General features: G+C 39.8%; 1 protein-coding gene and 1 long non-coding RNA gene across 7 annotated transcripts in view; one reads left to right on the top strand and one right to left on the bottom strand.

The window, feature by feature from the left end:
• Positions 1–11,513: 11,513 nt before the first annotated feature.
• LOC139592334 (tripartite motif-containing protein 54-like) lies at positions 11,514–24,661 on the bottom strand. Of its 4 annotated transcripts, none has more exons than XM_071432024.1 (9): positions 23,858–24,661; positions 21,991–22,074; positions 21,580–21,813; positions 20,256–20,278; positions 19,301–19,446; positions 18,647–18,738; positions 18,459–18,554; positions 16,995–17,370; positions 16,033–16,201 (listed from the first exon to the last, which is right to left on the bottom strand). In XM_071432024.1, exons 1-9 carry the CDS (start codon positions 24,644–24,646, stop codon positions 16,173–16,175), a joined length of 1,869 nt encoding a protein of 622 aa, XP_071288125.1. In that variant the 5' UTR covers positions 24,647–24,661; the 3' UTR covers positions 16,033–16,172. The 4 variants fall into 4 exon arrangements, with proteins under 4 accessions (XP_071288122.1, XP_071288123.1, XP_071288125.1 ...); XM_071432023.1 differs by having other exon boundaries at positions 16,112–16,201; positions 16,317–17,370; XM_071432021.1 differs by having other exon boundaries at positions 11,514–17,370.
• Positions 24,662–24,837: 176 nt separating this feature from the next.
• The window catches only part of LOC139592332 (uncharacterized), a 54,397-nt gene continuing 54,189 nt past the window's right edge, over positions 24,838–25,045 (top strand). For all 3 annotated transcript variants that reach the window (XR_011679967.1, XR_011679968.1, XR_011679966.1), the window contains exon 1: positions 24,838–24,920. This is a non-coding gene — a long non-coding RNA (uncharacterized lncRNA). The remainder of the gene's footprint in view (positions 24,921–25,045) is intronic.

The following is a 25,045-nucleotide window of genomic DNA, read 5'->3' as shown; positions in this document are numbered from 1 at the left end:
AACACATCAATAAACTTTGAAAATAGTACAACTTGCTAGAATTACCACAGCTGTGAATAGGAAAGGAAACCATAACCAGAATGGAAGGCTAAATAACTCACAAAGAACTAATTCCATTCTGTAAACTGGGAAAGAGATGAACACTTCTCAGTCCAAGATCTATAGTCTGTCTAAGGTCTTGATGAGGCAAACTACCTCATCAAGAGAAACTTGTCATTCTGCTTCCCTTATCTCAAGACTACTAGAACACTTGGAATATCATTCTGTCTCAAGATGATCATTCTGTCTCTTTATTAGCCCAACAGGTAATAATGGAACACATGCACAAACAGCTACTTGACTGGTGAGTGTCCCCAGCATCCCTTAAAATGTCAAAGGAATTTTAAAATGTCAGGAGTTTGCATCCCTGTGCGCTGTGATTAATTCACTTTTGCATCTGCGGCTGTGAAGCACATTGTGCCCTCACGGATTTATCACACGTAGGGCAAAGCTGTTTGATCTTTGCCTACGAACACGGTGCCCAGGGTAGAAATGTCTCTGTGCACGTTACCTGGGAGCGGGCGGCGCCCTGCGAAAGGCGGTGCTGTCTGAGCCTGCCTCTTGCCAGGCTCTGTGTTCATCTGACTCCTTCAGGGCCGTGGCACCATGACACGCTGGTTCCTGACTGCCTCTTGCCAGGCTCTGTGTTCATCTGACTCCTTCAGGGCCGTGTCACCATGACACGCTGGTTCCTGACTGCCTCTTGCCAGGCTCTGTGTCCATCAGCCTCCCTTCAGGGCCATGGCACCATGACACGCTGGTTCCTGAGCCTGCCTCGCTGCCTGGCCAGACCCTTCACTCGCAGACCCGCACACGCTCTGCTGCGTGAGGCGCTGAGGAGAAAACGCGGGCGGGCTCCGGGTTTGGAGGAGCTACTGGGCGCCGGTGAATGGCGACGGTGCTGGCGGTGAAGAGGTGCTGGCGAGAGCGGCTGCTCAGGCGGGGCAGGCAGGGTGAGGCTCTGTGGTGAGGGACAGGGAGCGTGGAGCCTGCCGCTCTGTGCGGCTGTGGCGGCAGCGGGTGCCCACGGGCCGAGCTCGGCCTGCGGGATGTGTTGCTGTGCAGAGTACCGTGGAGCTGCGGCCGCACCGCATCGGTGGAGCTCACCGCCGTGCCATGGAGCTGCGGCCTCACCGCAGCCGCTGGCCCGCAGCCGTGCCATGGAGCCCCGGCCACACCGCAGCCGCGGAGCTCACAGCCATGCCATGGAGCTAAGGCCTCACTGCACCGGCGGAGCTCACCGCTGTGCCATGGAGCTAAGGCCTCACTGCACCGGCGGAGCTCACCGCTGTGCCATGGCCTGGAGAAGGCCTTCCCACTGCCCGGTTGTATTAAAATATTTAAAGCGTGTTATCTAGTGGTGTCAAAGAAAAGAGATGAGGTGTCAGCAAACTCTGAATTGGCAGTCTTCTGTGGTTCAAGTAGAAAGGCCATTCCGGATTTTAGCATTTGGGAATGTATACAAATAAGAATTTAAGCAAGCATGTGTTACAGCTGATTTTAGTGCAAAAACTTAAATCAATTTCATGTTGAATTAAGAAGCAAGAGGGAAATGAGTGAAAGTTAAAGAAGGCAGCACCAATGCAATCTCATAAGGATAGAGAAAGCAAGGATGGAATTTGTCAGTGTAGCACATGGCAATATAATTGAGATTGTATAGTAGAGCAAGTAAAGATTTCAAATTATATGATAAGTTTAAGAAATCTAAGCTATATCAGCTCAGTGTAATATTACATAATTGTAGTATTACATAATTTTCTAAATAAAAGAAGGGAAATAAATTAGAGTTAAAACACTCTAGTGGAAAATCTGTGTCACAAAAGTAATGCTCTAACTTAAACAAGCTGTTTGAAAGAAGAAAAGCAACCCGTTAATGTTAGATAGTTAATTTTTGTCCTGACTCTGCAAAGCAGAGTTAACACTAGTCTTTTTCTTAAAATTTTCTTTTAAGAAGTCCATATACAAGACCTTAGTTTTAATTCTGCCCAGTTTTGTTTAACTTAAATGCTTTAAGTGTTACTCTTCTCTGAGTTGATTTTGTCTTGTATGCTGTACATGTTACTCATATTCATTATGACATTACCAATTCTTTTATTTTAAAATTAATTACATATGTTATAACTACCTGTGCTGTATCCGAAAAGTTACTCATCCCTCTAGTATAGAACTGCTTAATTCTAAGTGCTGCAGTCCTATTCACATTCGATATTACCCTCACCTCTGTGAAGATTATATTTCAAACAGAGCTGATTTTTTCTTTTATATAAGAACTACTTGCACTTATGCATATCATAAAATTCCCATAGCTGGGCAGTGAGAAAAATGCTTTATAGCATCACATGTCATCCTTTTATGTTGTATGTGATAAGATTTAGACTTTCCTCTTCGTGAGGAAAATGATCTCTATTAGATCAATTTTAGCTGCAAGCCTACAGTGCATATTTTTCATGTTTATATTCACAGCCAGTCATGTATTTGGATTCCTTCTTAGCATGTGAAATGTGTTTGATCTGAGCAGGCACAGACAGAGCTGAAGTTCAATACCAGATAAAAGCTTCTTTCTTTACAAGGGGATTAACTTTGAAAATGGAACGTGCTCCTTTCAACAAAATGTGAGATGCTGATCTGTAGGAAAATAAATATTTACTTCTTTCTCCTTTTTTCATAATACAACTTTACATTGCTTTACCTTTGTAGCAGCTATTGCATGCTGTCTTTTGATTATGCCAAATGTATTGCTGTAGGAAGACTCCACCTGCCACCAAAAACCATGTCTGATGCCAGATAGGGGTAGACAGCTGTGTATTGCTGCCAGAGTCACAGCACTAACAAAGACAAATGTGCAGGAATGTGACATCCATATGTCTGGAAAGAGGAATGAATGCTGAAGGAGGAACATGGAACAGCTGATTACTTCCACTGTTAGCTTCAGTAGAACTAAATTAAAAAAAAAAAAAGTTAAAACACAGCTGGCTATTTAGAATGAACTGCTGAGAGATTTGTCAGTCAGTAGCTCCTATTAGGGAGACACTTAGCTTGGGGATATTTTTGGAAAGAGTTTCCCTGGAGTTGGAGAGACTTCAGGCCTTTTGCTTTTTTCTGATTGGCCAACAGACAGGTGCTGAAAAAGGTGGTGGCAGAAATATTGCAGACGTGGTGAATAACACACAGACAAGCAACAGCAACCTACTTCTTGTTTTATGATAGGGTATACCATGTAAAAATATAACAGAATTTTTCCTTTCTCTCTTCCTGTTGTGAAATGAAAAGAGATCAGACAAAGAACTGATTCATGTTGGTTGAAAATACAATTGCCTGCATTTAGAGTTTGGGAGGGGCGTGTTCTACCATAGCAAATGTTTAACACCTTAAAACTAAAACCAGGTGGGTTTTCTTGTGTTTAAAGAGTCTGTGTCCTTCAAACAGAAATGTATTATTGCATTATATATTAAAAATTTCCTTTTAGATAGAAATCATGTAGCAAACTGTTTTTAAAAATAGGTGCTTTTAGGAATGACACAAAGTAGGCCTCCAAGCTTGTGAGAGAAGAAGGAGCCTTTCAGTGGCAAGGACAGCTTGTGTGACAGCACTGAGAATGCTTATATGTCTTCATTTGGGATTCAATTTCTAGAGCTTGGACCTCAAAATTGAATCCACTGGTTCTGTCAAAAGCAAAAATTAGAATTTTGACAGAGTACTGATCTTGTACTGATAAGTCCATCTCTCACTAGGCATTATAGCTTCAGAGCCAGTGACTAAACATTGATGGGGTACAATCCTGGTACTTTGGCATTGACAGATTGGAAAAATTGACAGTCAGAATTTTTTTAAGTTAAACAAGCTGTCAAACACCATCTCTGTTTAGACAGGATCCAGCTTTTTCTTTTTCTTAAAAGGTGATTATTTCTGGTGAAAAAAATAAATTGCAGCGGCAAATTGAGTACATTTAGAAGGCGGTGATGAAAAATCATTAAAAATATATTTCAGAGAAAACATGATAATTTCTACTCGCCATCAAACATGAAAAGTGCATGATAAGATGTGCACACCTCCTTTCTGTCCTGTTTGATATCTTGATTAGAATCAAGATAAAGAGGCAAAGTATGCAGTTATTTAAAGATATGTTTTTACGTGCTTTAAATTCTCCAGCATCAGGTGTGGACCTTGTATTGGTTTTTTTTGTATCAAAGTGGGAAAAATTAATTTTAACTTAATGTATTTCATAGTTGATGAATGAGATGTCATTTGAATTTCAGTGGTTCTTCACACAGCAATTTTCTGGTCCTTACATGAGCCTGGTGGTATTAGTCTAGAAAAGGGAGTCAGACTGATGGATCAGTGAACTAATGAATTCTCTTTAAAAAGTGAAATGTCCCTGATAATCATGCAAAATATTCACTGAGTCAGAGAAAGAATGCAGATCTGTGAGGAAGCAGCCTAGAGAACCAAGACAATCACCCTTTAATGATGATGCAAGTACACATTTGAGAGTTAAAAGCATGAGTGAGACAACTGAGAGAGCCACTGAAACAATGATTCATCTAAAAGGATTACTGGAAACACCACTTTCAGACTGTTTGGAATACAATTTCTGGCTTTGTCATCAAAACCTGACTAAATCCAAAGAACCTGGCAGATGAAAGAGGAGATTTTTGTAATACTACCCCAAAAGACTCTAAAATTCTAAGATGCCATATGAGCAATCTAGTACATATATTATTTGCTTTGAAATTTGGGCAATGGTAAAACCTGGCTATAACCCAGAGAATTTAGGCAATAAATCTGTTACTGAAAAACATTTTGCAAAAGCATTAACTGTATGGTTGCACATGTGGTACAGATAGAAATACAGGCATAGCTGGTGGGCACGATTAGGATCCAACAGAGCCAACCAATCCAGGTTTTTCTTTATATAATAAGAGAGAAGGAAGGGTGATCTAACCAAAACAAACCAAACTACAAGCTGTTTAATTCCTTTTGTTTCCACTCTCAGATCCAAACAGTCTGGAGAGGTAAAGTTTGTGTTGATATAAGCAGGTTTAGAAGAGGTGTTAGATATATTTTATATGGAACTGGAATAATAACTGCTATATAATACATGGATTAAATACGTAATAATTATATATATAATATAATTGAATAATTATATTACAGCTACAATATGTAAATACACTGTATTCAGGAATTAGCAAACATAAAAATGGTATTATTTTGACATAGTTGTACTTACTGTATGAGAATATCTTGCACAATTTTGTGATCAGTTGATATATAGCATCTATATAAACAAACCAATACAACATTCTTATCTCTGTTTTTCATAGCATTTTCCTGCAGTATGCATTTTAAATCCTAAATTGAAACCAGTCTTGTGAGTGACTCTCAGGAATCATCAACATCTAAAGCTTTGCCTTGGGAAATGCTGCTGTGAGTTTTTAACCATAAGAGTTGGTTACCTCAAGATCCCATAGAAGTTAGCACCTCTCCTTTGAAAACATTTAGCTGTGTTTGACCAAGAACTCTTTCCTTACCTTTGTTCTACAAATTGAATGGATGGTGCAGTATTCCAACAAGCAATGAAGGGGTTCCAGCCCCAAGGGTTTTCTGCATAGCCAGGTTTGATGCTCTTCATTTTTCTGTGCACTTGTACTGGTGAGAGTGAGAGTGAGTTTGCAGTTTTGGGAATTGCACAGAGGAGATGTCAGAGACTATGCTTAGGGTTGTTGCTATCCATTGACTTCAAACCCTTATGAAATAAATTAGTAAATATAATGTGACAAAACTTTTAAGAATAGTTAGCTGCCATCTTTCAAAGTTCATTGACTTAATGTATAAAGTTACTTAAAATAATAAATAAAATAATAAATAATTATAAAATAATAAAGCTCATAAGATTTTTTCCTTACAAATATACACAAAATGTAATATGTGGAGATAAATCACCCCTCCTAAAAATCCTACATGAACTGAGAGGTGACAGTGATGGCATCTACAGTTTGTTTTCAAAAAGGAAATGATAAGGACAATCTCACAGTTTAAAGTTGTAAGAAAAATTAGTATATTTTGAAAATCAAGGCGAAAATAAAACTGCAGAGAATTTTCTAATACATTTTCTTGGAGAGGAAATAGAGCAGTTATTGACAGTAAGTGAGTTTCACCCAAAATATCCCATCAGAAATCCAGGAAAGAAGCTGATTCTCTTTTGTCTGTATCAAACTTTGAAACGGTTTGAGGAAACTCATCTAAACTCTTTTTTTTTTTGTTAATGTTTAATATAGAGCTTTTACTCTAAGTATTTCACTATTATTAGAGTAGACATCATTGTTTTGATACTTTGCTATTGTTTTGGTAACTTTGAAAATGTTTTTAACGAAATACTTGAAATTTTGGTCAGTTTTAAGTCGAGTAGAAGCTAACGCCTTTCTAGTACACGCTTCAGTCCTTCCACAAGTCTTTCAAGTTCCTAAATGTAACAGCTTTGAAAGCAGACTGTACATTTGTTCACTCATGGTTGTACAGACTGGACGTCTGCCTCACTGCTAAGGTCTCCTAGAGGCTGCATAAGGTTTACATGACAAAGCCTTTCCCTTCATCATTATTTGATTTCTGAATGTTTGATTTCACAGCCTTAATATTATTCCTGTACCTTGCATGAATAAAGATGGAATAAAGATATACTTGGACATGATTATATGGACAGTTTGCTAAGCCTTTTTGAAATTTAACTTTTTGTTAAATTGCACGGTGTATGTTCCACGAACTAGTGTTTCATCATGTGATCTCTCTGTGTAAGTTTAATTTGGTTTTTAAGTTCTGCCTTGTACACTGGCATCTGAATGATTGTTATTTAATACATCCAGACACACATTTCCTCAGAAGTACAGTTCAAAATGTTAACAAGCCTTCATCATAAATCTCTTCAATCTGGTGTTTGTTTAGTGATGCATGTGGGAGAATCTACAAAATTAGAAGGAAAATTAGAGGGTTTTAGGGAAAGCTGCAAAAGGCAAGCCTCAGATACAGCAGAACTGTGAGTAGAGCTAAAGCAGAAAAACTATTTAAACTGTAGAAGAAGCAAGGGCAAATAGAACAATGGCTTGTGTATTAACACTTGTCTGATATAGTGATAACAAAGGGTCAGTATTGGCCCTTTACTGAGCTGGCAGCCCTCACATCTTTTCAGAGCATTTCTTATGGGAATAGAGGCCTAAAGGTGAGGTTGTTTACACAATTATGTAGGTAGAACTTCGGGTACTTTGCTTCTTGGGTAATACTCACAAAATGGAACAGGACAGAGGAATGGCAAATGCATACGAGGGAATCAGCGTTTTAGGTATCATCATTATTATTATTAATTTGCAAATGAGTGATTAATCTTTTTCTTTTCAAATGGTTGTTTGTTGTAAATGTCATATTTTTATAGTAGCTGATACAGAGTGAAAACATATAAATTTGTTTATAAAACTTTGAAAAACACAATAGAAAAAGTATTTTAGACTGAATATATGATGTAATCAGTTTACTATCTCTGCTGCTTTGTGTGGGTTTTTTATTAACCTACTTGTCTGGTAAAGTACATTTGTATCCTTTTACTCAAAAATCAAGAGTTCTCAAAGCCTTAATATAATTTCATCCTTGGACATGTTTTCTTCATGGTGTTTTGATATGTTTCATTACCACTGGGTTACTGCTGGTGCTATATGCACTTACTATGATTTGTTTTGTAAATATCTTATGTGAGAGAAAATGGAAAACATAAATCAGGTTTATAAAGCAATGAACTTGGAATTTATGGAAGACATTTAGCATTTCTCAGCTAAAATTGCATAAATAATTAATATGTAATTTGATCAATCAATAGAATTCAAAAGCAAAATCCTTGAACAAAATCAGAAAAGGATAAAAGATGAATAGGGAAAAAAAGTGGAAACAATTGAAAAAGCTATGCATTGACAACCAAAATAAACACAATTTTCGGTCTGGAATAAATAAGGTAAAGGTTTTCCTGGAAACATGCCAAAGTAATTCTGTGAAATGTACTGCAGAAATGTCTGGTTTCAGCTGTGGAAAGAACAATCCATAGATAAAGGTAAATGTCCATATTTTTGTGGTTTCTTGGAGGGGCTGGAATTAACTCTGTGACGATTAGAGAAGAACATACTAATAAACTTTGCCTACTGTAATGGTAATGTTTCCATACTAAGAGTTTTGTGTGCAGCTCAGATCACTTCAATGAAATTAGTTTGTGAAAGAGGCATATTCTGTATCTGAGGAGTTTTCTAGGCATAACAGCAATTCATCAGCTTGGCATCAGCTGAGACTTGTGAGAAGTTATTTTTCTCAATAGGTATATTGTAGATTATGTTGGGCCAGCTGAGTAGCAGAAGAGGAAAGAATGCTTCAACATGCTAAAGTACACAATAGACCCATATTGTGCTTTTTGAGGGTGTACTTATTATGTCAAGCTCACACATCTCAGTACATTCTCTTTCTATTAAATTCCTAGCAATGATGATGAACATGCATTCTTCACAGGATGAACAGTAAGGTGTAAAAAGGTCCCTGATTGAGGTATGCATCCACTGGGTGTGATGGCCTCTGCTGCTCAGTAATGCCCCTCAGCAGTGGCAGCCAAGGAGTGCAGGACCTGCTGCAGGTGATGCATTGCTATTTTGTGATTGCTGAGGAATGAGAGCCTGGAGAGCAGCACTGTGGAAACAGACCTGGGGGATCCTGGTCGATTGTAAATTGAACCTGAGTCATGGTGCCCTGGCAGCCAGGAGGCCATCGCTGTCCTGGGGTGCACCAGGCACAGCATCACCAGCCAGGCAAGGGAGGGGATTGTCCTGCTCTGTACAGCCTCACCTTGAGCACTGTGTGCAGTTTTGGGTGCCACAATATAAAAATGACATTAGGCCATTAGAGAAAGTCAGAGGATGGAACAAGACGTTGAAGGGTCTGGAAGGAAAGCTGTATGTGGAGTAACTGAGAAACTGAGATCACTTGGTCTGTTCAGCCTGGAGGAGAGGAGATTGAGGGGAGACCCCATTGCAGCATTCAACTTCCTTGTGAAGGGGCAGGCACTGATGTCTTCTCTGTGGTGACCAGGGACAGGATTCAAGGAAACGCCAGGAAGCTGAGTCAGGGCAGCTGACTGATATACACACATACCTAAGTTTAGGCTGGATATCAGAAAAAGGTTCCACAGCTGGAAGTGGCTGGGCACTGGAACAGGCTTCTCAGGGAAGGAGTCACAGCACCAAGCCTTGTCTGAGTACAGAAGCATCTGGACAATGCTCTCAGGCACATGGTGTGATTCATGGAGTGTCCTGCACAGGGCAAGGAGTTGGACACAAACTACATAAATGATGAAAACTCTTTGGTCCATAGCAGGCCATTTACATACTATTAATCTGCTGCCCAATGGCTGTGAGACAAATGGAAATAAAAATTGTGTTTCTTAGTGACATAACATCACACTTTGACCTGTGGATTCAGCACTAGTTCTTGTTGCTATTTTGAAGAGGTTTCCAAGGTTGTATAGCTATATTAAATCTAGAAAACTAATACAATGTATTGTATTCTATTTTTTTTGGATTGTTACTACAGTAAAGAGATAGTGGGAACATGCTGAGAGGAAAGAAGAAATCTCCAATTTACTGTCAGATTTCAAAGAAAAGAAGGAGAAAACAGAAAATACCAACAAAGTAGATCATACTTACAATGTTAGACTGAACAGGGAAAACTAAACAGCTTATAGATTGCAGCTCTTCCTCCCTCTGCTGCTCATCAGCTGCAAGTGTAAATGTAGCTGTACTGATGCTTATATTGGTACATAACTATATGGATGGAACACTGGCATGCTCCAGGCTGAAAATAACCCTATCCTTTGGGCTACTTATATTAAATTCTGTATTGTTCAGTGACCCAGGATGGAGCAAAAAGTCCTCACATGTTTTTGTTTGGAACACTACACTGAAAATATGACTCCTCTTCAGACCTAGCTTTAACACCAGAAGAAATTCTTATTACACAATGGTAGAAGTCAGGAAAAATTGGCCAAGGCATCACAGAAGTATAGATTGCTATAATTGCCACAGCTGTTGATTTCTTTGTTCTGGAAAGACGTTCCCCAGTGGAGCCCATGCACAGCGGCTGGACATGCTGCCCACAAGGGCTGTGGAGGAGGCACAGGCTGTGTGTGCTCCCCTCTGGCCAGCACTCCTGGAAGTGGGCAAGGGCACGGGAAAGCCCCAAGGGCCAACCAAGTGCTGGTTCTGGAGATGGTGGGAGCACTAAAATGAGGGACTTAGAAGTCTCTTCTGATCTGGAAAAATCTGTGACTCAGGGATTGCACCGACCCAGGTGCAGCACTTGGCACCTGGCCTTGTGGAACCTCATGAGGTTCTCGTTCCACTTCTTAAGCTTGTCCAGGTGCCTCTGGATGATGCCTTCATTCCATGGTGTCCCTGCCCTGCTCAGCTCCTGTCCCCTGCAAATGTGGGGGTGCTCAGTGCCCCTGGGTGTTGTTGCTAAAGGCACTGTCAAGCCCCAGTCCCAAGGCAGAGCCCTGAGAGACACCCCTTGAACTGGCCTAGTGAAAGATGTCCGTGCCCACAGCAGGGGAGTTGAGACTATAGAATTCTGTAATGGCCTGGCTTGAAAGGGACCTAAAAGATTATCTTTTTTCAACCCCCTGCCATAAGCAGGGACACTTCCCACTAGACCAGGTTGCTCAAAGTCCCATCCAACCTTGAAGACTTTCAAGGGACTGGGCATCCTCCACTTCTTTGGACATCCTGTTCCAGTGCTTCACCACCCTCACAGTAATGCATTTCTCCCTAATCAAGACCAACTATTGCAGTTTGAAGCCATTCCCCTGGTCCCATGACTGCATTTCCTGACAGTGTCCCTCTCCAGCTTCCCCCTGTGGGCCTCCTTCAGATACTGGAAGGTTGCTGTGGGGTCTCCACACGACTGTCTCTTCTCTAGGCTGAGCAGACCCAACTTTCTCAGCCTGTCTTTAGAGGGCAGGTGATCCACTCCACTTAACAACTTCATGGCCCTTCTTTGGATTTACTCCAACACTTCCATGTCCTTCTCCTATTGGGGATACCAGAGCTGGATGTTCTACTGTAGGTGGGGAGTCACAAGAGCAGAGTTGAAGAGGAGAATCAGCTCCCTTGACCTGCTGGCTACAGGTCTCTTGATGCAGCCCAGGATTCTGTTGGCTTTCTGGGCTGTGAATGAACATTGCTGGCTTGTGTCGAGTTTTTCATCAACCATCACCCCCCAAGTGCTTCTCTGCAGGGCTCAATCCATTTTTTGCTCAGCCTGGATTTGTGCCTTAGACTGCACCAACCCAGGTGACTGACTACATGGCCCTTAACATCCTTTCCAGTCCAAAATCTTCTATATTTCCAGTATTTCAACAAAATATTGCCTGCATTAAAAAAAAAAAAACCCACATGGCATTCTTAATTACGAGGAACTGAGTTTATTAAGTTACTTTTCAGTAATTAGGGGTACTTTTTGCAAAACATAGGGTCTTCATCATTGATAGAAAGCTCACACAATCTCCTGCTCAATTTAGCTAGCAAATTTGTCAGCAGTGTTCCAGTTTAGCTTTGCAACAGGTTATTCAAACAGTTGATACCATGTTCTCAATATAATATTAATAAATTATCTTTTCTAATACTACTTATGAGTCTTATATGCTCAATATAATTACAGAAACATGAGCCTCTGCAGCATTATTAGTTTAAGCTTATAGCTTCTCTGCAGTGATCCCAGGGAACTACTGTGTCAGTATTTGAGGTCATGCCAAATGCTCTCTTCATCCTTACTCTACCTACAGACCAGGGTTTATTAACAATGAAACAGTTCCAGTGCATATCTATTTGATTTTTTCTTTCTTCAGGGTAAATGATGAATGATTTATTTCTTTCTTCAGGTTAAACACGCTTACTATGCACTCAAGGATTTTTCACTGCTTATTAAATCTATTGGGTGTAATAAATTTTTTAGAACACAATATATACTTCACTTGTAAAGAAACTTAAAAGGAAACAATGCTCCTTTGTTTTTATTAAACCAAAACAAGTCTAAGTGAACTGTGATGGTCCAAATAAGAATGTTCTACTGCCATTTAAACAGCTGGAAGAAAACTATGAAGGGAAACTGAAGTATGTTACCTGAAGAACGAAAACTAACCAAAGCACCAGTACTTAACAGTCTTACCATACAGATCATCAGTTTTTATGTTAGAAAGTTACTAGATCTGAGTTATCAAATACAATTTCAGAATAAAGCTTTAGTTAATAACCAATAATAAAATAACAAACAAACCAAAAATACAAAATAATGCAAAGTTTGCTTTAGAAAGTTAACCTTTAAATATTGACATTTAAGCAGCTCTAGTGTCAACTAAACAATTGTTTTTAATAAATTTTATTTTTTTTCAATAGTTACAAAACCAAATAGTTGTACTTGATCTTTCAGTTGCACCTTTTATCCAGGCAGTGACATATATATTATTATATGTTATTATAGCTCTCAGACATATATTGAACAAACATCACATTTCTGACAGCTGGAGAGATTAGCCTCAGTAGGACAGCACTAGAAACTTGCAGCTCATTTGTGAAGCATGTTCAACAAGTACTTTAGCTATTATAATAAAATAAACTGTTTTAATTGCTTTCCAAGGTTTCTATTAAATCATCAAGTAGTCATGAACCACTAAAAAAGCTTTCAAACTGGCCTGCAGATTTAGTTTACAAAATCTGAAATACATAGAGAGCTTCATAACAATATCACAAAGCTTGATGAATAAAATTTTTCAACCACATGTAGAATTGCTTTATTTTTTATCCCCTGTATTTTAAGGAATCAGAAAGATACAGAATTGTGTAAAACAAATTACTGAGTTTAGAAAAATATGCTATTTCCTTGGTGCTTTGGGTTTTTTTTCTGTTTTTGGTTTGTTGTTTTTTTTTTTTTTTTTGGTTTTTTTTTTTAATCTTTGTCTGGTTTTGGGTTTTTTTCCCAGCAAGGGCAAATTTCTCAGTAGTATTTTCAGACAAATGCTTCACTTTAACACTGCCTCTTTGTTTACCTGTAATCTGAAAAAAATATACATACATACCTAAGTTTAGATAACCTAGGAAAGTGAGGCTTTGACATCAGTCCTCACTGCTACACAGAATTTTATAATGATGACCAAGACAGTGGTATAAGTTATTCTCTATGGATAAAAAGCCAAATATGCATTAGGGACAACTCTGAATCCCATTTCTTTGAATTAGCTCTGGTTCGCCCAAGATCACTGATTGTCCTGCTTCCATCCAGGAAAGGGTTAATTTTTACAGTAGTCAGGAGGAGGCAAGCCTAAGACCCAGAGGTTATTCTGCACCTCACAGCATCTTCAGGGAACAGGGGAAGGGCTCCCTTCTGGGTCAGCATAGTATGGCCCAGGGAGTGGGCAAGGATCTTGTTTGTTTCTATGTGAATCAGATCTGCCCTGTAAAACCTGAATGCTGCGCTGGAAGGCACTTGGACAGCAATGCTTGAAAAGCAGCCCCAGCACTGGAGCAAACCCCCACACCCACAACTTTTACTTTCAAAGTAGTATATAGAAGTATTTGCTTTATGAGTGTCTTTTCACTAAGAGACAAAGTATCTGCATGGAACATAGACTTCCTCAAACTCTCAAAAGAAGGACTTTATCAAACTCTCATGAAATAACAGAAATTAACAGAAGACAGGTTGAAAATATGTTAAGCTTCAGAAACTTTTTATAGTTTCTGATTAACCCTAGCTCATTAGGAATTTTTTTGTCAGTGTAGAAGAAAACATTTTCTGCAACTTTCTGGCACTGAATTTTACAGGTGGCCTCATCTGACTCTAAAATTGTTCAATTTCTCTTGCTTTTCTTAGAGTGAGACCAACTGCTACCTGTGACACTGCCATTATCATCTTGCTGAGCATTTGTCTTCCAGTGATTTGAATTAACATTTCTCTCTTACACATGCAGAACGTGACAAGAATGTCTAGAGATAACAGCAGAAAAACAATCTTAGGAGAAATTGAAATACAGTAAGATTTAAGAGATGAACATCAAGAACTAAAAGACTAAGCATAAAGAGAATTTTCACCACCTTTCTTATTATAATGCAGACAGAAAAGTTGTATTATTGTGATAAATAGCAGAAATATTTAATAATTTTAAGCACATTTAATAAAGGAATGCACTGCCACAGAAAAATTGAGGCCAAGAACTGAACACAAATGAAATTAGGTCAAAATTTCCTGAAAGAATGGTTTCTCTAAGTTTTATGTCACAGTAAGTATATTAGTAAACACTGAAGAGATTTGAATTTAAGTAATATTTTTCTTACAGAGTTACAGAGGTAATTTGCAGATTGAGATTGATTTTTCTAGTTGCCAGTGAAAATTTCTGAAGTAATATTAAACATTCTGCATTTTGATTTAATACTGCCAGTTGACATATCTATCTAATACACAATTAATTTCTTTAAAGCCTAGCAGCAGCTTTTGCTGAAGCATGAACAGTAAACAAAATAGACCTTTATTCTGAAACAGTGCTTCTGTCTGTGATTCCAATAACTAAAGCAGTTATCTCTTGGATGCAACAAGATAGCCAGCAAAGTAGAAAAGGTGGTCTTTTTATCCTTACTTTTGATTGATTGATTTTCAGACAAAAAACTCCATGAATTCCAAATCATTAATATACAGTAAGAAATGCTGTTTTCCTTTTTTCTTATTATTACACACAGATGTCAAAATAAAGTTTTTGTGGTTTAAAAGCTAGGTTCTCCAAAAGCTTTCAATAAACCAGCAAGTTAATCTGTCCAAGTATCCCCAAACTGTTGCCAAAAAGAGCTGAAATTCAATTGTGATGTTTCTTTTTCCTGAAAGCAGCACTTCAGAAGTGTAGCCAACACCCTTCTGCAATGTGTAACAAGAACACTGATATGATGCTTCCATTTCAAAAGCACAAGAGAAATTATTGAAATTACACTTGAACTTACACCTTCAACATACATTAAACACATCACAGAAAAAGGAACAGCCAAGGGGAGATAAGTAAAACAATTTTTAGTAACACCTTCAATATCCTTTATTTTTGTGGCTCTCCTCCCTCCCTGCCTGTGAGGTGAATGCTCTTGGCTGTTCTCTTACCCATTTAAGTGCAAGTGTGCTGCACAGAGACAGCAATTAACTGCCTCCTGCCACTGAGGCTTCCCCCAGCTCACCTTCTGGGACACCTCAGCTCCCCATCCCCCAAACATACCCCAGAAGGTTTGCATTCTTCAAGATGCAGCATCTATGGCTATGCTTTGGTCTTGAGCAGGACATGACATTTTTGGTTGTTTCTTGAGATAATGACTATACTATAAAAGTCACTTCATTGCATTGTACTGCTCATAAGCAGTAACGTTTCTGACACAGATATACCTTGATTGGTGAGAAGTGGGTAGAACAGCTGTAAAATCACAACTATGCCCACCTTTTAATGTGTTAAGTAACATTTATTTCATTCCAGCTTATTTTCTTTTCAGTCTCTCTTCACATCGGATTTTGTTCTACCTGACATTTTGTCTTCAGCAACAGAAAAATATTCTGATGCATGGCTGTATCAGTAGAGACAGATGTTTGACTTAGCTCTTAAGTGTCAGAAGTGCTGTCTCTTAGCATTTCTCCTGTCTCACTTACTGCAAGCACAGAACCTCCTAAAGATGGATCATTACACGTGCCAGGAACAGAACAAGCTGTGCTCTGAAACTGTTCAGGCTCAGGTTCATCCTCCTTTCTAGGGCACACACAGTTGTTTTCAGCAACAGCTTCTTCATCCTTTACCATTTTTTGTTGTTGGGTTGCTTCAGGAAGTTGAGTGGAAGATGCATTTTCATATTCAACAGGAAGGGCTCCTGAACATAAAGGCTGACAAGGAGTGTTACCATCACCAAGCCTTTCTGCACTTTCAGTGTTTTCAGATGAGTTCATAGGCAAACATGAGCCTTCACATTTTGGATGACTCTGAAGAGACGCAGGCTCTGCACACTCTGAAGTTACAGGTTTCCCTAGATTTAGAGGTGTTTTGTCAGATTTCATCTTGTCCTTATCAATTTTTTCTGTTCTGTTTCCAGAAAAAAACACAGAAGAAGTCAGCAAATCAGAGGTATTTCTGAGAATGCCTCCAAATGAAAATACTGATGAAGGCAATGGAAAGTTACTTTTGAAAGGAAACACACAATTATTGGTGAGAAGAGGGGTCTTGGAGATGTCATTCACCCCAGCTCCGGTGCTGGTGTCTGAAGTCCCACAAGCTACAGTTGTGCTGGATTCTGAGGTGTGAGGTTTTTGCTCCCTTAAGACAGATGGTTTCTGTGTACCACATCCTCCAGGTTCCTTTGCACTAGGTGTTTTTTCCCTCATGTGAGATAATGTTTTGTCAGATGGCTTCTCAGATTGGGTGAAAAATGAGGATGATGGTAACACCTTACATGAATTGCTAGCTTCCAATCCTGCAAACCAATCTCTTTCTGAATTGCCAAAGGGAAACAACAAGTGTGGTTTCTCACTTTCTGGTGAGACTAAATTAGGACTTGTTGGAGCATCACAAACTACATTTTTGGCTTCAGGACCATATTTATCCTGGTTATTGGTTTTATCCAGCTTATCACATTTCCCTAAATAAAACTGAGGGAAAGTACATCTCTTGTCTTGCTTTTTAAAGGAAAATGTACCTCTCTCTTTACTAATTCTTCGTAATGAGTTGTTAGATGCACTGAAAGTAAAAGGTACACCTGAAGGTCTCTCTGCTGAAACATCTACAGATTCTGAAGTTGAAACAGTAACAGCCACAGTTGCTGCTGGTTTTAAGTCCAATAAAGTGCCAGAATTTGCATTCATTTCCTTGGAAACAGTACCTGCTGATGCCTGTCTTGGCCATTTTTCTTTAGTTAACAAGTCTGGAGAGGCTTCTGACAAGGCTACACCAGATGCTTCCTGGCCACTTCCCTCATGAAATAATTTTAAGCCACCATTACTTGTGGATAGGATGCTGTGAGCAGTGCTTCCAGAAGAATTTCCTTTGTCAAAGCCACCTCCTCTTTGCAGGGCTCCCATTTTTATTTTATCTGTCTTATTTGCTTTGGTAGGTGAAGATACAAAAGAAGTTCCTGAGGACTTATCCTTGAAGGCTTCAGCAGTTACAAATTTATACTTTCTGTTTGCAGGGAATTTTTGAGTCTTAAACACATTGGTGAGCTTCTGAAGTTCCATATAGTATTTGTAACGTAGCTCCTAGAATTACAGAAAAAAAAAAAAAATTGCATTATCCAACATGGTATTTGTTGATTCAGAGGTTATAAAACTCATGTATGACTAAGACTGAAGAAAAGTGAAAAGTTTTCCTATATTCTAGAGAATTCTAATGTATTTTTCCATTGCTACTGGAAGGCAACAGGACACAAGTCCTTACAGAAAAAAGTGCTTTAAAGACAATTGAACAAGATACACGTAGAATCCTGATTACAAAGTAGGTTTTGAAAGAGAAGACTACAGAAAACTGTATTTAAAGTCACTATCAAAACCAAAAGTATATAAAAACACTCACTTAGATATTAAGCAACAAATTCTCAATCAAATTCTCATGAAAAATAGCCATCTGAAATTAAGTTAGATGGTGGGGGTTTTATTCTTTTGTTATTATATATAATTGCATTCTTAATAGCAATAGAAAATAGGTATTTTCAAAAAAAATGCAGAAAAAAATTTTCTATATTTAAAGGACCTAAGCAACTTTTAAACGCACTCATCTGCCACTGGTATTATCACAACATGCATAATGTGATTCACTGCCAGCCATGTTTCACTAACTGTAACTGGAATCATTCTCTGCAGAACAATACTGAGCCACCCACATGGAGCTGCTAGTAAGTAAAAAAAAATAAATTAAAAATCTAGTTGCATAACTGCATCATTTGAAATGAAACAAAAAAGAGATTGAATCCAGTTTCATGTCAAATGATTATCTGTTCTTACAAGATGGAACTCTATTCTTTAGGAAACAGAATACAGGCAGATAACTGCCTCTTCAAATAGACACTAGAGAAGTTTATTTGGATTAGAAAGCTACAGATGTGACTCAAAAAGCCACATTAAATATAAAAGTAAGTATTTGAAGTCAGTAGTAAGATTAAGTTTCAGCTTTCTAAAGGCAAAAAAAAGGTACAATTCTGACATCTTTAATACCTAGTAAGATTTCATTCCAGAATTGCAATGGTAACTTTCTACTGAGGAAACTGAAAAACATGTTAAAAGCTTATTTAGAAAGTTACATCACAACAAATAGTAACTCAGCCATACTTACAACTGATGTTCAATCATACCTCATGGCTCATATTTTGAAATGCTGACATTTCTGATATTGACATAAAGCGAGTAGGGATCCGGCTACCGTCTGCTTCATCCTGTCCTGTTACAGGCTGAAAAATATTTTGCAGCAGACATATTTCATTTGATAAGCCAAAACAGACAAAATAGTACCATGCTGAAGAACACATAGCCAATAACTTACAAGAAATGTGTTGGGTATATTCTTCTGGTCCTGCCATTGCTTTAAGGTATCTTTAAATAGAGTTGAGCTCTCATTTCCTTCATAAGGTAGCTCTATTAGAAAAAAAACACAAGGATAGTGATGAACAATATATTAAATATAGAAAACACTGAAATATTCCTATGCACCTAAATGGATTCCATTTAAGAATAAAAACATAGTGCCCTAAGTGAGACCCCAGTCCTCACTGAATTTTCTGTGATATACAGCAAGAAGCCTGTCTAATACATTTTTTAAATGTTGGAAATGCCTAGCCTTACAGAAAACATAACACCTACTCCTAGGAGGCAAAGGCACCTAATGTGAGCATAGCCAACATTGGCATGACACCACAACAAACGCCTGGCTAGTTCAGCAACACGCTCCTGACAGCGGCGCTGCTGGCTGGGTGTCCAAAGTACTGCAGGCTGCAAACACACAGACTAGGAACCTGCTACAGAAAGTACATTCATAACACCCATTTAAAAACCCCTCATGAATTTAGCATCCATTTCATTTGCTCAGATGCTTTCTTGCATGTGTTTGCCATGCAGGTTGTTTATCAGCAATTGGATCCCCAAGTTCCAGATTTCTAGACTTCCCAAATCTTGTCTTAATTAAGTCCCTCTTCCTGACCTTGAACAATACCTGCATCAACAGGTGTTAACTCCAATGCTAAGATTTCATTAACCACAGACTTGATATCTATCTTCTTTGGTATATACACTGGTGGTTTTTCCCAGTTGGATGCTATATTCATCACATCAAGCTGAGTTTTCATTCTGGAAAAGAAAAAAAAAACTAATGTTGCAAAAATGCAATTTGAACATTTTTCTTCATGCTTACATGCTAGCTAAATTATACCTGCCTCACATAAAAAAAATTTCAAGTTCTCTAGTTTTTTTTTTCTTAGAACTTGTTCACTGGAATTAGGTTTCATAATCAATGAAAAGTGCAAGAAGTAATGCTGGTAGGTCAGCAAAAAGTTACACCCTCCACTCTCTTTAGTGTACACTGCCTGAATCTGAATTATACTCCTTTTTCAGAGAGCATTGTTAATTTTAGTCTGAAACACAATGCATTTTAAAGAACACCATTTCCAATATTCTTCCTTAAATAGGGATTAAAAGGTTCTCAGAAATGTAGTTTCTTCTCTTAGAAGACATTACAGGGTATGTGCACTACCAACACAAAACCAAAGGTATTGCACAATCTCCACACACTCTCTTATACGGAAAGATTTCTGTAAGTTCCAAGCATGCTTCACAGTGTTCCTGAGTTCAAATAAGATATCTGAAAATATCTAATCCCCAAGTATTAATGAATTTCTATATTTGCTTTTTATTAGGGAGATAATTCAAAAGCTTGATTATCTCTAATCTCAGATAGTACATCACTCAAATTCTTGACACATTCCCTAAAATTTGCAATATTGGGCATCCAAAAATCTGAAAGTATTATAATCTCTTAATTACTCAATATTATGTTCATTTAAAATTGCTTAAGATATCAAATATAGCTATTTTTTTAGTTTTTAATCTTAAAAATCTAAAAGAAAACTAGAGAACTAACAAAACATGAAAAAATATACCTTGAATTCAAGCCACAGGCAACCTATAAATAAAATGAGAATTTGTAAGACATGAGCATTTCTCCAACTACCAGGAAATTATTGCTTTATCAAAATACTTCAGAGACTAAAGTATCTGTCTTTATTTCACAGAACTATAGAAAATAATGCTGATAACATTAAAAAACCAACCAGACATAAAAAACCCAACCTAAACAAGTATGTCTATCACAATTGTTTATCTTGTAATATTTTGTGATAATACAAAAAAAACTCCTTCAGAGCCAAATGAAGACATTCAAATTATGGCCAATATTGTCACCTGATCAGTTTCAGAAGTTCAAATACTTGTAAACATTCAAATGAAGGACTATTTTGTATTTCTTGGAAAGGCTCTGCTATGTGCTCTCAATATGCTATTATACTACTAAAAATGCTGTTTTCTAGTTTTAAATCAGGCAGATCATGGTGGCAAGAAGTGCAGTGCACTTCTTCTGGTCACATGAGACTTCCCAAAGAACATGTAATGAAAAGACCTGACAGGATTAGAGCTGCTTCCCTATAAAACTTGGTGATCTCACTGTACTGGGTCTTTACACCAAAAAACCCAACGCACTGTTACGGAGGGCAGGTAGGGAGGTGCTAAGTGAAAGTGAAAGAAAACAAACAGCAGAAAGAGGAAATAGATTAACAGGAGGAATGGGAGGAAAAAGATGAGGAAGTCAAGAAAGAACCAAAGGCAAAAGTGGAGGAAGAACAGAAAGCAAAAGAGAAACAGAAGAAACAGGCAGAATATGAAGCAAACCAGGAGACATAGGAGAAAGAAGATGAGAACAGGATGGGGAATAACAAGAAAAGAGGCGGAGGAGGAACAACAGGAAGAAAAGGAGTAAGCTGAGAAAGAGAGCTGTGGCAGTGATTAGTGACATAATAATCACTGGAATCACAGTATTTTTTCCAAAAGTGAGAGTTACTTTTACTTCAAGTAAAAGTTACATTTTCCTTTACAAGTCCTTGACCACACACTTAGTCAAACTCTATACTTTCTTAATGCCCCATTTATCTGGAGGCACCATAGAAATCAAAATATTGCAGAAATCAGCAATACGCAGCTTCTTAGGAAAGCAAAGACTAAAAATCACTGATAAGCAGCATATAAAACTTTTTCAAACTTTTCTAAAAATGAAAAACATTGTTACAAATAGTATGAAGTGTTAAGTAATTTTAATCTATATTTTTCATTTGCTGACTTTCTTTTTCCTGATTGATTATAATCTTATCTACAATACAGCAGGCTCTATTTGAGTTCTTTAGACAAATGCTATCAAAACCAAAATGCCATCACCTCCAGGAAACACTGAGGATCACACTCATGGACAAGCTTTTCACAATCCTTCAAAAAATTATCAATGGTCTTCTTGTGAGTTTCTTTCATTTTCTTCCAAATCTGAAATTCCTTCTCTTTTTTACTTCTTTGATTTCCAGCATCTTCTAGTAATTGCTGTTTTTTCACTTCTAGAGTTTTGAAAATTTCTCCAAATTTCAGCTCAATTATCTCCACATCATTTTTCAATGTCATCTAGAAGCACAAGAACAGATGTAAATGCAATAGCAATGTCCACACACAGTCACTTCTCTAAGTAAGCTCAGAGCACATCTATGCCACAAGGAGCACCTGTATGCTCCAGGTTGTGAATAAACTACCACGAGAAGAGAATCAAAGACACACAGAGAACATCCAGCATTTGTAACTCACATCTGCATCATTCGGTTTTGAGATCTCATTCACCAGCTTCTCATTCATTGTCCTCATTTGTTTCAGAGTGCTAAAGAAGGTTAACTGCAAGAGAATTGAAACATTTATTACAACTTTATCCATTCCATAACATAGGTACTTTCAGTGCTTATCTAGAATCAGATCAAGACAAACAAAGAGCTACTGGAGAGGGTCCAGTGGATGACCACAAGGATGACCAGGAGTCTGGAGCATCTGCTTTATGAGGAGAGACTGTAGGAGCTGGGCCGGTTTAGTCTGGAGAACAAGTATCTCAAAGGCAGGTGCCAAAAGGAGGGTGCCAGACCCTTTTCAGTGGTGCCCACTGAAAAGACAGGAACAGTGGCCATAAACTAAACCACAAGAAGTTTCACCTCAACACGAGGAAGAATGTCTTTACAATGAGGGTGGCAGAGCACTGCAACAGACTGCCTAAGGAGGTGGTGGAGTCTCTCTCTCCAGAGACATTCAAACCCCACCTAGTCACAATTCTGTGTCACCTGCTCCAGGTGACCCTGCCTTGGCGGGGGTTTGGACTGGATGATCTCCAGAGGTTCCTTACAACCCTATCAATTCTGTGATATTCTGAACAATATAATAAAAAAGCTTGTGATTCAAAACATCACTTAATAACATTTAAATCTTCCCTGGATCAGTACACAAACCTTCTTCTGCTGTTTCCCAAAGTAATGTTCTTAGGCTCACCTACAGTGCATACTGAAAGAGTGACTAGTTTATAGCTATAACATTATTTTTCTCAGGCTTTTTTAACCCCTCCACTCCCATACATTTATCACAATATGAGTTTTAATGGTATTATTCCAGTTTAGCAAAAAGCTGTGTGATACTCACTTTTTCTTTTTATGCCTCATGTTGCTAAAGCAGAAAGCTGTTCATAATCAATACGTTTCATTTTGAGGTTAAACTAATATTATCACTGAGTCTTCCTCCTTTATTTCTCAGAATTGCTCCATTTTTACAGAATCACTACTTTACATTATTTACTAAATATGTTTAGTGAAAAGTCTGCTTTTCCCTGGTTCCCACTTGTGATATACAATTGGTAATGTGAAAGGCAGGAGGAAAATCAGTGTAAAAGCAACTTTTGTCTTAAATAATAGTCAGTGCTGTATTTAAACTTTTATACTTGTACTTCTCATCACTGCCCCGTAGTTGTTTCAATTACTGCACAACAGAACTGCCACCCTGCATCTCAACTTGCACAGGGCATGGAAAGCTCATTCTACCTAAACAGTCCCTATTTTGTTAAAAATCACAACTTCTACAACCAGGCAACCAACCATTATGGCAGGCAGCTCCCTTCTTATGCAAACTGTAGAGCATGTTGCTTATACATTTATTATTACTCACCCAAACTATCTATCCCTAAATATGCAATTATCTGTGACCCAAATTACCTATCACAGCTAGAGAGCCTATAAACAAAACACCTGTGGGTGTTTTTTTTGGAGTTGTTGGATCTTCCTGCACTTGGAAAAACAATAACCGACCCAAACATCAACACTCCTCCCCCCCGAATCAAAAAAAAAACTCCAACATCACTCCAAAATAACTCTGCAGGTCCTTTGGTAAATTGGGTTCAGATCTGTTGCTCCTGTAATACTGCCTGGTCCCCTGCGTGCGTTGGATGCCGTCTGACGGCAGCCGGGAAAGGCACAACCCGGCGGGTCACCAACAACTCCTTACTGCCCCAAAGCAGCACAAGCCCCTCTCCTGCCCAGCACGCCCGGCTTTTCCCGTGTTTCTGAGTAACAACAACCCGCGCCCGGTGGGGGACAGCCCAACCTCCCAGCCAGGCCCCAGAGCGGAGGAGAAGCGCCGCACTTACTTTTTCTTCCTGGTACACCGTGTCTATGAGGTTGACAGAGTGGAAGATGCCCTGGTGCTCCTCGGAGACGCACTGCCCGCACCCCGCCTGCCGGCACATGCGGCAGTAGAGCTGCACCGGCCGGCTCGGATGTTTCTGGCAGCTTCCCCCGAACGCCTGCAGGGAGAGCGGGTCAGATCCCGGCTTCGACCCCAGCGCCGCCTCCCCGGCCGTGGCGGCGCCCGCCGCGCCGGACCGGTAGAGCTTGACCACCTCGGCCAGGGTGGTGTTGACGGGCAGGGCGGCCACGCCGCCGCGGGGCAGCAGGCACAGCTTCCTGCACAGAGGACAAGGCACCCGGGCGCAGGACGGGCCCGGGCCCGGCCCCGGCGCCCCGCGGCCGAGACGGGCCCGACCCGGGTTCCGCTGCAGCTGCTGCAGGCGGGCGGCCTCGGCCGAGGCCAGGCACTCCAGCACGCAGCCCCGGCAGAAGTTGTGCGAGCACAGCGGCAGCGTCACCGGCTCCTCCAACAGCGACAGGCACACGGCGCAAGTCAGGCTCGCCTCCATCGGCGGCGGCGAGGGGTCGAGCGGCCGCCGCTCCTGCTGCTTCGGGCTCCGCTCGTACAAGTGCTCCACTTCCAGCTCGACGGCACCGGGGGGGCTGCCGGCCGGGCTGCCAAAGAACTCAGGAGCGCCAGGCTCCAAACGCCGCTTCCAGACGTCAACGTCCCAAGAAGTGGCGCCCGGCTGCGGGAGGCGGGACCAGAAGATGAGCGTTGGCGATAGGCGGAGGCCCGAGATTGACATCGCTCTTGTCCAATAAAAGCAGGCGAGGCCAAGGGGGCGGGACAGAAGTTTTTGGGACTCGCCTCCTACCCGGCGCGCCGTGGCGCCCGCGCGGTCCTAGCGCCGCCTCCGCCATTTTTGTGACGGGCTGTGGGCGGAGCTCCCTCCTCACGTGCAGGAACGGGAGCTCGGGAAGCGTTTGCAGTGCTCGGGAAGCGTTTGCAGTGCCGGGACGTGTCCTTGTTCTTTTCTGCAAACCTGCAGAGTTGAAACCAAGTGACTCCGCAATGCTGAGGTACGGCTGTTGGGAGCTACCTCCAGCTACAGGTTGCAAAGTCAGAACATCGGTTTAGAATGATGTTAGTGCTGAGTAACTGGCGCAGAGCTCAGTTCAGTTTCCTTCCCCCGCCCCCTTTTTTT

Source organism: Agelaius tricolor, unplaced genomic scaffold (genome assembly GCF_023055355.1).
Source record: "Agelaius tricolor isolate 1412-34295 unplaced genomic scaffold, bAgeTri1.0.p SCAF_8, whole genome shotgun sequence".
NCBI lineage: Eukaryota > Metazoa > Chordata > Aves > Passeriformes > Icteridae > Agelaius > Agelaius tricolor.
The sequence above is the reverse complement of the archived record's forward strand: the minus strand, read 5'-3'. Positions and strand labels throughout refer to the sequence as shown.

What these genes read in the sequence shown, in the direction of transcription:
- LOC139592334 (XM_071432021.1), bottom strand. Translation starts at nt 24,646, where the DNA reads ATGTCAATCTCGGGCCTCCGCCTATCGCCAACGCTCATCTTCTGGTCC. An exon ending in ATCCTCAGTGTTTCCTGGAG is followed by an intron (nt 20,279 to 21,579) that starts GTGATGGCATTT and finishes TTTTATTTATAG; the next exon opens with GTTGCCTGTGGCTTGAATTC. An exon ending in ATATACCCAACACATTTCTT is followed by an intron (nt 18,555 to 18,646) that starts GTAAGTTATTGG and finishes AATATTTTTCAG; the next exon opens with CCTGTAACAGGACAGGATGA.